At 39.1% G+C, this 11,492-nt stretch overlaps 1 protein-coding gene across 1 annotated transcript; it reads left to right on the top strand.

Moving 5' to 3' along the window:
• Positions 1-5,808: 5,808 nt before the first annotated feature.
• On the top strand, positions 5,809-6,762 carry LOC103751321 (olfactory receptor 14A16-like). The gene has a single exon (XM_008854708.1). The coding sequence runs from the start codon at positions 5,809-5,811 to the stop codon at positions 6,760-6,762; it is 954 nt and encodes a 317-aa protein (XP_008852930.1).
• Positions 6,763-11,492: the final 4,730 nt, after the last annotated feature.

Genomic DNA, 11,492 nt, shown 5'->3' with positions numbered 1-11,492 from the left:
CACACAATTGGATCAGTGTTCTTATGTGGATAAAGCACTAAGCTTATCTGATGGACATTTTTGTGAGTCAAAGAATCCAAATTATTCATATAAAAAGTAAAGCAAATGAGTAAAAGTAAAACCGTAGTTAGGAAATGTTAATCATAGTGTTGTAAAAAGATTTCTTTAATGTTTTTGTCATATCCTTCTAACTCTGTTATTTCAGTTGTATTATTTCTTAGAGCTAATATCCATCTTGAAAGACACACAAGAAAGAATAGGTTATTTCACAACAGTAAACACCATAAAGCTTAAAATATAATGTAAGAAACACCCACTCAGAACCTTAATGAGAGTATTATTAATGATGTAATAAAATGAGGGGCTAGAGAGATGGCTCAGCAGTTAAGAAGACTGACTGCTCTTGCAGAAGACCCGGGTTTGATTCTCGGCACCCACATATCAGCTATCAACTCTCTGTAACTCCAGTTCCAGGGGATCTGACAGCCTCCTCTGTCTTCAGCAGGCTTTGCATGGCATGGGTGAACTTACCTGTATGTAGGCAATACACACATCCACATTAAATAAAAATAATTTAAATATTTTTTAAAAGAACAATAAAATGAACAAAGCTTCCTACAGAGTTTGCAGGCATGTAAACATCTCTCACTTTGTTAAGCTGTTAAGGCTAGACCTCTGTATCCACAGCACTGTGGTTCCTGCTCACTCTGAAATGCTCAAGGAGACAAACCCTTCATTGCATGTGAACTTGCTTTCCAAGAGCAGAAGTTTGCTCATGCTCACAGCTAGAAGGACAACAAGATGTGTGAGCTGGGAGACTGAATCGGGTTGTGAGAGTAAGGCACAGAGGGCAGAGTCAAACTTACCAGGGAAGGAGGCTGGTCTCAGGAATCTCAGGCAGGTTGGGGGTGGAGACAACCAAGGAAGAAGGTTGGTATAGGGTATGCAAAGGCAAGTTGGGGGTGGGGACAGGCTGTGAGGGCTCTAGAGAAGTAGACTGAAGAATTGGGTTGCTGCTAGAGACTAGAAGGAGAAAGGGATGTGGGAGCTGGAAGAATGAATCAGGTTGTGGGAGGCAAGGTGCAGTGGGCAGGGTCAAACTTAGCAGGGAAGGTTGGTCTCAGATATGAAAGGAAAGCTGGGGGTAGGGGAAAGCTGTGAAGGCTCTAGGGAACTAGACTGAAGAATTGGGTTAGTGTGGTGGGTGCAAAGTATCAGGAAGCAGTGGGGGGACCTTAGCCAAGAGGGTAGTCCAGAGGTCTAGGGTGCCAAGAGAAGAAGAGGACCTGTGAACATGGCTAGAAGGGAACAGGATGTGGGGGCTTGGAGACTGAATTAGACTGTCAAAGATTATATTCTTGAGATACATGATTTAAGCTGTTTATGGACTTAGCTTGCATTTTATATTTAACTTTATAAATTAAATCTGTCATTGGAATTCATTATTCCTTGGAGAGTATACTTTTTATGTGATTTTATAGAAGAAAACTTCAACGATGATGTTATTACTATTGTGCTTGTAGTTTTGTGTACATTTTGGGTATATTTTACAAGGAAATGTAAGAAGTATGTGTGTAATCTCAGACACATCTTCATTTTGAAAGATATTTGAGATTATACTGTAGACTTTCTAACCTCAGAGGAAGCACAGTAATAAATACCATACAAATAAAAGACAAAAATACTAGGTCTAATATCATTGGCACCCAGAAAAAAACATGATTTTGAGCTTTTACCAAGAGTTTAGAAATGTCAATATGTCTTTGTATTGCAATAGCACACTAGACCAAGGGCAGTGGACATTGCCTAGTGAGTTTCTGTTGAGAAGGCAGGTGAGACTTTGAATGACACATGCCAGGATGATCTAGAGAACGAGTGCAGTGTGAGGCATGAAGGACCATGCTGCACACCACTAGTATCCTAGTTACATAATTCTTAATAAAGGACTGCAGTCACGGCCCCATGAAAATTGGACTTCTTCTGAAATCTATTGTTTTCCCTGGGGGTGAAGTGTAACCATTGGAAATTATTTTCGCCTCATTAAAACAATGAACACCGTAGATAAATTCAGTCACTGAGTTTCTCCCTCACACCATGGAAAGTGGAAAGGCTGTGCAGTAAAACAAAAACAGTCATTTTGCAACCTGCAAGGTAAGTCAGAATTCCGCGGTTTCATAAGACTGTAGAAATGGAAGTGAGTAGAGTGGTGTACACCAAAGGTAATGCAGAGAAGTCTATTTTATATGTAAGGGCTTTCAAGTAGGAGCTGACTATACAAAATCCAAATTTCCTTTGATGTATTCACCTCAATTGTTGCTTTAAAAAACAAATTATATACTGTATATGAAAGGTACAATGTTATATTTTGATATGATTGTGCAATCAGAAATTATGAACTTGACTGTAATTTTTACTTAGAGAAAGATTTCATTTAATTTTTAAAATTTAAATTAATACTTTAACTATTTCATACAATGTAGTTTGATCACATTCATCCCCAACCATTTCAACTAACTACTCCAAGATCCACCTCAGCTCCCTCTCACTACACCCCAGATTTGTGTCCTTATTTTTCTTAATAACCCATAGACTCCAGTTTGTGCTCTTCATATATTCCTGGGTGTGGGACTATCCAGTGGAGTGTGGTGGACTTACCAGGAGTCACAGCCGTAAAGATATCTGGCTCCTCTATGTCAAGAAACCATCAACTGTCTATACCTCGTCATTTAGGTGTGGGGGCTTCATGAACTTCTTCCCACTCCATGTAAGAACATTGTCTAGCTTGATCTTGTTCAGGCAAACAGTTTCAATGAGATCATGAGTGCAGGGTCAGGTCATGTCCAGAGGAGACTGTTTCACTCCTGATCCCCCAAACCTCTTGCTCTTACTATTGACTACTCCCTTTTTCATGATGGTCCCTGAACCTCCGGAAAGAATGTGCTATAGATGTCCCATTTGTGGCTGAGCACTCCACTGACACTTATTCTCTGTACTTTGACCACTTGTGAGTTTTCTCATTAACCACTGTCCATTGCACAAAGAAACCCCACTGATGAGGTCTGAGAGCTGCACTAATCTATGGATAGGAAGAGACAAATTTAAAGAGCAGCTTAATACTCTATCCATTTCGCAGAAGAACAGTAGTAGGTTCACCACTGAGGCCTATTACGTTCCAAAACTACGTGCTATTAGCTAGTTTTACAGTGCCAGGCAGGTGTGTCTTCATGTAATATGGAACTTAAATTTGATCAGAAAGCACTTGATTACCCCATAACACTTGGGGAACTCTTTCACCCCTGACCATTTCTTGTCATGTTAATCCTTAGTGCAGTTCATAGGGTTCACAACTGGGTAAAAATGTTGACTTTTTCCTCAGCTGCGAAAGATTTCTTATTTCCTTGAGGTGGGAGATATTCACACCTGTCTTTTGTTCCATGAACTTTTCAGGATATTCCTGAAAGGCACACTGGGAAGTTCAAAGTCCTTGTCTATTTGTAATCATGATCCTGATCCACATCCTATCACATGTTTCTCAAATAGGTCACTTTTGAGATGTACAGGAACAAATTGTCTGCATACCATATTTTAACCTGGTTATAGAGCTATGTTAACTGATATTTCAACCAAAGGAAATAAAAGGTCATCTAACACCCATACCAATAAAAATTAGATTAAAAGTTAACAGTGAGGGCCTGGAGAACTAGTTCAGCCATTAAGAGTACTGGATGCTCATCCACAGGACCGTGGTTTGGTTCTCAGCACCCGCATGGTGGTTAATGATTATCCATAACTCCAGGTTCAAGGGATCTGATGCCCTCTTCTGGACTCTGCAGGCATTGCACACATGGGTGCACTTATATCTGCAGACAAATATTCATAGACATATAAACAAACAGTTAACTGATTAATCACCCATTTTGCATACAAAATAATAAAGACACTGAAGGTAAATACAAGCAACTGAACAGCATCTTTTTCCATTGTTCATGTGTATGAATATTAATACTTTTTTTGTCTTTTTGATACAGTCCCTCCTTCCCTGGAACCCCCAGTGTAGACTAGGCCTGCCTTGATCTCATAGGAATCTGACTGCCTCTGCTCTTCTGAGTACTGAGATTGAAAGTGTCACCACCATGTCTGGCTCAAGAGTTTTATTTTTAAGATTGCTCAACTTGGTTCACCATGCACTTTATGGTTACAATAGCAGTACTTAGTTGAAAGGATTGTTGTGGGCTTCAAACTGGGCTGAAATACAGTATCCAAGTCACTAGGGAGAGTGATATCTAACTTATGCACATGAAGAAGTAAGCTTATCTGACAGAAGTTTCTTGTGAGTCACAGAATCCAAATTATTCATATAAGAAGTAAAACAATGGTTAAAAGAAAATCTGTAGAGTACCTTTATCATAGTTCTGTAGAAAGATTTCTCCAATTTTGTGATATTCTCCTTTTATTTTAGTTGTATCTATTTTATATTTTTAATTTTGAAAAATATTTAATTTATTTTTTTGTTTTATGTATATGAGTGTATTGCCTGCATGTATTTGAGTGCATCCATGTCATGCATTGCCACAAAGGTCAGAAGAGGGATTCATACTCCACTGGAACTGGCGTTAAGGACTGTTAATAGCTGCCATGTGGGTTCTGGCAATCGAACCTGCGTCTTCTATAAGAGCAGTCAGTGCAATTCTCTGCTGACCATCTCTCCATCTCCCAGTTTGATCTATTCCTTAAAACTTATGATGTCAATCTTGGAAGACATATGAGAAAAAGTGTATTCTTTCAGAAGAGTGTTAAAGTCTTTTAAACTACACAAAGCTTAATACATAGGAAAAGGAACACCCTCCCACTCAAAACCTCAATGAGAGTATGATTAAGAATGTAGTAGAATGAACAAAGCTTCTTACAGACTCTGCAGGAGTGTAAACCTCTCTCACTTATGACATTATCAGGGTGAGGCCTCTACATCCACAGCACTGTGGTTCCTGCTCACTCTGAAAACCTCGAGGAGGCAAACCCTTCAATGAATCTTCCCTTGCTTTCCTGCTGCAGACACTTACCTATGAGAAACATCAACTTGTTATAGTCTTCACAAGGAGACGATATTTCATCATCTGCCTTGATGGACTCTATGCTTAGAATTGCAAAAGTCATTTCCTAATTCTCTCACATGTGCTGTCCTTGAACTCTGGGATTCATGAAGGTTCTGCTGTCTTACCTGGAACAGGTATTAATCTCCATCTTTTATATAAAAATTTGGGCAGAAGTTAGTTGATGTAATTAGCAAGTTTGTGCTAGCTTTTAGAAAGTAATTTAAGAGATTTTAGAAAATAAGTTTTATGCATTTGAAAAATGTTTCTAACAAAATAAAGACGCTTTTACATTCTCTACTTATGGTACTTACGGTTCAACATAGGATCATATAGAAAAACATAATATTTTTCTATCAGGGAATTTAAAAATTTACATTTTTGAGTCATTTTTATGTAGAATTTCAACAAATAATTCAGGAATATAGTACAAAATTTCTTACTAATAAAGAGATCAAGTCAAACTAACATAGTTTGCCTGAATAATTTTGTCTGAACATTCTACTGTGTGTTATTATAATGTATACTAAGAATACCATATTGAATACTTCATAAGAACCCTACCTGAACACAGTATTGTAAAAATGTCCATGTTTTAATATACAGAACACAGTGGCAAATACAGAAAAGTACGTTGACAGATAAGAGCAGAGCTCAGCATGAGCTCCACATGTGGCTTTTCCTTCCTTTGTCTCACAGTAGGTAAATAGTGTACAACATGACCAATCACTCAGTAGAGACAGATTTCTTCCTCATGGAATTCTCAGACAGCAAGCAGCTCCAGGTGGTCCAGGGCTTTCTGTTTCTGCTGATTTACTTGGTGTCCCTCATGGGGAACCTTCTCATCATCATGCTTGTCACTCTGGACCAGTGTCTTCACACCCCCATGTACTTCTTCCTGAAGAACTTGTCCTTCCTTGATGTGTGCCTCATTTCCATCACAGTCCCGAAGCTCATTCTCAGCTCTTTTTCTCACAGGAGCACGATCTCTTTCCCAGGATGTGTTTGTCAGGTCTTGTTCGTGGTTTCCTTTGTTGCATCAGAAATTTCCATCCTCACAGCCATGTCCTATGACCGCTATGTGGCCATCTGTCATCCACTGCACTATGATGACATAATGAACAGGGCAGTCTGTGTACAGATGGTAGCTGTCTCTTGGCTATTTGGAAGTCTCTTTGGATTCTTATATTCATATGGTACCTTCTCTTTATCTTTCTGTGGCTCCAGAAAAGTGCCACAGTTTTTCTGTGATGTGCCCGCTCTACTGAAGATTTCTTGCTCAATGATACATGTCGCCATTGATATCAGTGTGATTTTTGGAGGCATGTATGGGTTTTTTTGCTTTGTGTCTATTGTGTTTTCATATGTTTACATTTTTAACACACTGCTGAGAATGCCCTTGCTACAAGGAAGGTCAAAAGCCTTTTCTACCTGCATGCCCCATCTCATAGTGGTCTCCACATTTTTTGTCACAGCTGTCATTGCCTATTTGAAACCAGTTCCTGATTCCCCACAGCTTTTGGACTTTTTGTTATCTGTTTTCTATTCTGTGATGCCTCCATCTATGAATCCTATAATATACAGCTTAAGGAATAAGGAAATCAAAGCTGCTTTTTGGAATTTCATATGGAAACAAGATCATTATGAATTCTATTGGGGGAAACAGTCATAGTATGCCGAAAAGCTACATGAAATGTTTTGCATGTTTACGTTTGCATTTTCAATTACACATATTTACTATGACAACTACAGTTCAATCTTTTAAATAAATAAATGTTTTAAAATTTCTATAAATTGGTTAACAAGTTCATGATCCTACAAATATCTCAGAATATGCACGAACGGGGTACTTGTTTCATAAGTGCATCTCTGCAATTCCAACTTCAGAAGCACTGTGATAGACTTATGAATGATATAAGAAAACTGTCTTGAAACCTCTTGAGTACATTGTTTTATACTGTAAAGGCACCTTGCATGTAACATTGCAATCTTGTTTTTTGAATAGGTAGATTATCCTACTGGTCACAATAAAGTCAAACAACTTTGTAAAACCAAGAAATTGTTAAGATTTTGCTCAGAGAGACAAACATATGTCCCTGGGAGGGTGAGTTTATATTGCCAATACTGAAGGTGGGAGGTTGTCCACAGTTACAGATGGAGCTCAGCCTCTAGGGCCTGGAGGAGAGAAGAAACATTTTTCACTAGAGACTCCAGAAAGGAATGCAGCCCTGTTAGTCCCCAGGATTTGAGCAGTGTGACTTGTGGGCACATCTAAGTTGCAAAACTAGAGAATTAATAACTGTTTTATTCCAATGCAAGGAGTTGCCAATAGCTTATAAAAATATAGGTGATTGGACTTAAACATCTAGCCTTAGGTCACAGGTAATATTTCTTGGTATGCATATTTGGTTGAGCCAGTGTTTGTGTCTCTGTTTGCTGTTACCTCAGTGTATGAGGACGTAGAACACAAGAATGGTGCTGCATTTGATTTTGTGGTAATTTTGCATTGCTGTGCAGATGGAGTATCAGATGTGGCCCCCCACAGTTAGGATATATGAAATTTCTGAATCCAGGTGCAAATCTCCTATGCAGCTAGTAGATTTTTAACTGCCAATATTCAGAAGTCTGTGCAAAGTTGACATGGTTCTACAGGTGTTCATTTGGTTGTAGGGGTGGGGCCTCACTGGCACTGAGTAGTGCTCCCTGGGGAACAAAGGGGGGGGGTGTTACATCAACCTCAGGTGTAAGTGGGTAAGGTTAACACCAGGTTGGAGGTTACTGCCTGGTGTTATAGATTACAGCCTTCTGATGGGTTGAGTGGTTGGTGGGTTGGGTTACATGGGCTATGTGCATTGTTATCAGGCAGGGGCAGTTTTCTGAAGATGCCTTCAGAGGTTGAGGTTCATAGGGACCACCCCACATAGTCCTGGTTATGATGCAAATTTGTCTCTATGCTTTGGGGTGGTGGCAGATAGATAGTAGCAGCCTAACTGGGCCTCCAAGTCATGTGTGGCAATTGGAGAGTCCCTGCTGTGGCCAGTGCAAGTGAAGTGGATCCCAGAGAAAGGGAAGGAGTCATAAGACTTGGGGGTTGCTGATAAGATGTGGCAGAAGGAATAGGGGCGATACCATGGGTGGACAGCCTACTTGGGTCTCTGCATCACATGAGGAAACTGGAGAGTTCATGTTATAGCCAGTTGGAGTCAAGAAAGTCCCAACTGGATTCCCACCAACACACATTATCCAGAGAAAAACTGAACAGAAACCCTGGAGTTAAATGGCATCATAAATCAAATGGACCTAACAGAACCTACAGAACATCCCATGCAAACACCAAAGAATATACTTTCTTCTCAGCAGTCAATGGAACTTTCTACAAAATTGAACACATATTAGGGCACAAAGCAAGTCTCACCAAATTTATAAAAATTGGAATAACATCCAATGTCCTTTATGACTATAGCAGCTACAGCTGGATATCAAAAATAGAAATGGGAAAGAAACACACAAAGCCATGGAAACTAAGAAACAGACTATTGAGTGAAAATAGGGTCAATGAGGAAATCCAAAAGGAAATTTAAAAATTCCTAGATTTTAATAAAATGAAAATACAATACACAAAATTATGTTTGTATTTATAAACTAGTGCTGCTCTGAGCCTTGGGCAGAGAAGCTTTCTTTGGCAATTGACCATGGTCAAATGGGGACTCATGGCTGGTCACAGTGCTAAGAATATTTGACCATTGAGTTCACAGCCCTGAATGAAACATTTGTGCTACCCTCTCTGAGACCCAGAATCTCAGTGTTAAATATTTGGTTCCCAGCTGGTGGTGATATTTTTGAAGGTGTTGGAAACATCAGGGGGATGTGTGTCCTTTAGAAAGTTTTAGGTGTGCTTTAGAAAGTTTGCCTGGGCCCTGGTACTGCTTGCAGGATTATTTTAGCTTAGTGACTCCAATCTGCAACACTGCCTGTCCATAATGAACTGAAAGCTCTGAAATCAGGAGCTAAATTCTTCTTGTCCTCTTATGTGCTGTTTCATCACTGGAAGAGAAATATCTGAGTAACACAGAAAACTGGTGAAAAAAGTGTGACCAGAGCTGTGAGTATTCTTTATGTAATTCAGAAGTCTTTGGAGTTGGTTGCAGGGAGTTATTTGAAAAGATTTGAAAATGCATTCTAATGACATTCTACATAGAAATTCAAAAATACGTGAAAATTTATATAGGATTTTTAAAAGATCCACTATCACCAAAGAAATATTGAACAACAATATCAATGATGGAAGTAATAGTGCCTAATTTCAAATTACACTATGGAAACCAGAGTAACAAAACATCATAGAACTGACATAAAAACAGACATACAGACAAGTGAACTAGAATCAGGGCCTAGAAATAACCTCACACAGTGACAAGCCCTTAGCTACAAAAGAAATGCAAATCGAAATTACTTTGAGATTCCATCTCACCAGTCAGAATGGTTCATCAAAAAGACGAACAGCAATCTATGCTGAGGAGGAGCCATGGGGAAAGAATCCTTATGCAATATTGTTTGGGGTATAAATAAGGGCAGAAACAATGGAAATCAGTATGGAGTTTCCTCAAAACACTTTTAAAAAATAGACTTCAGTGTAAAATGGCAGCATAGGAACCATGTCAGATTGAGTATCTGGTAACAGTTTGGGAATTTAAAGGAACAGGACAATTTTATCACTCTGTCTACTACTTTTCCAGTCTTTGATTCTATTCAACCACCAACAAATTATATACCATCAGTCTCATCAACTTTACAATGACTGGACTTGTCACAGCTTCACTGCAATGAAACTGAAAAACTGGGCAAAAAGACTCCCACCAGGAAATCTATAAAAGCATACTGATTTCATCAAGGCGGTTCCCAGTGACTGCTGCCAAGTCCACCATCAGCAATCCAAACAGGAAAGGCCAAACTGCAGAAGCTAAACACCAACTCTAAATATTGCTTGAACACCATGCATCCACCAGCTTCTCCCACCCAGTGGGAAAGCAGAAAATGGAGTTTGCCTCAGCTATCCCACAGAAGTCTGTCAAGAAAACTCCTGCACAAGGGGGGCTGGGAGCCCACGTGAGAAGACTGCTTAAAAGAAATGTGGCGCACAAGGCTACATATCAACCAGGGACAGGAAAGTCACATTCAAGACACTGATCTCATTTTCTGATATTTCTACCCAGGTCTCTTTCCCCACTACAGCTGTTTCTTACCTATATAATGTAGGAGGGCACTGTAACAGACCAACACTCTACCCTACTCTTTGCTTCATTTATTCTTGATCTCTCCTCTCTCTCTCTCTCTCTCTCTCTCTCTCTCTCTCTCTCTCTCTCTCTCTTTCTCCTTGAATGCTTTTTCGCCTTCCTTTATCTTTTTTGTTGCATTCCTCTCACACCTTTCTGTCATACCTCCCAAAGTCCAGAGGCTGACTTAGTTTGCTAGATTTAGGTATATATCTCTACCTCTTCTTTTGAGTCTATCCTTAACTAAATCTCCCACATATCCACCCTATTTTGACCTTTGCCTAATGTATTCCCACTCCTTTAGATGTTCCTCTCTTCTGCTTCCCACCTACCAACATCATCACTATTCTTACAATGATGTGTAATACTTCTTTTACCTTTACATTCCTACTAATACATTAATGCTTACCATACCAGTGGGGTCCTTTTACTCCTTGAACTAATCAGCACTTGATAAATGTCTGCTTTGTAGTTATATGCAACTCTGTTATCAGAGTGGATTAACTTCTGGCTAATGACTGCTTGTGTGGACACTACTCAGCTGACAGGGGAAGATGACAGAAAGCCTAGTGCATGAAACACCTAATACATTTGCAGTGTAACAAAGGAAAGTATCACAACTGTACTATAACCTAGTCTCTTCTGAACATTTGAAGTATGCCCACTGAAAGAAAGGAGGCAACTCAATTTAAGAGAACAAAAACAACAACAGATCTTAACCAAATAATCTGACTCCAGATTGACAGGTCCTAGCCCCAAAGCACAAGTAAAATAAAACCTAAGACAACTTGACTTTTTCAAAAATTACCAACCCCATACTAATAACCCCTGACCAAAATGATTTAGATGAAATTCTAGATTAAGAATTGAAAAGACTGAATATTTTAAAAATCTCAAAGAGAAGTCTAATATTCTCTAAGAGAACACAGACAGCCTGATGAAATGAGAAAGTTCATGCATAATATGTAAATAGAATTTAATAAAGAGAAAAAACAGTGAAAAATATATACTCATGTATAAAGGATTTGTGCTACAATTCACAAATGAGGGCAAACATATGTTGCTTGCTTTTCTGCATTTGTTTTTACTTCACTTATACTCTGTAGTGCCATCCATTTATCTGCAAATT

Source organism: Nannospalax galili, unplaced genomic scaffold (genome assembly GCF_000622305.1).
Source record: "Nannospalax galili isolate Female #2095 unplaced genomic scaffold, S.galili_v1.0 scaffold2507, whole genome shotgun sequence".
Lineage (NCBI taxonomy): Eukaryota > Metazoa > Chordata > Mammalia > Rodentia > Spalacidae > Nannospalax > Nannospalax galili.
The sequence above is the reverse complement of the archived record's forward strand: the minus strand, read 5'-3'. Positions and strand labels throughout refer to the sequence as shown.

Excerpts from the sequence above, each read along its gene's own strand:
- LOC103751321 (XM_008854708.1), top strand. The coding sequence starts at position 5,809 with ATGACCAATCACTCAGTAGAGACAGATTTCTTCCTCATGGAATTCTCA.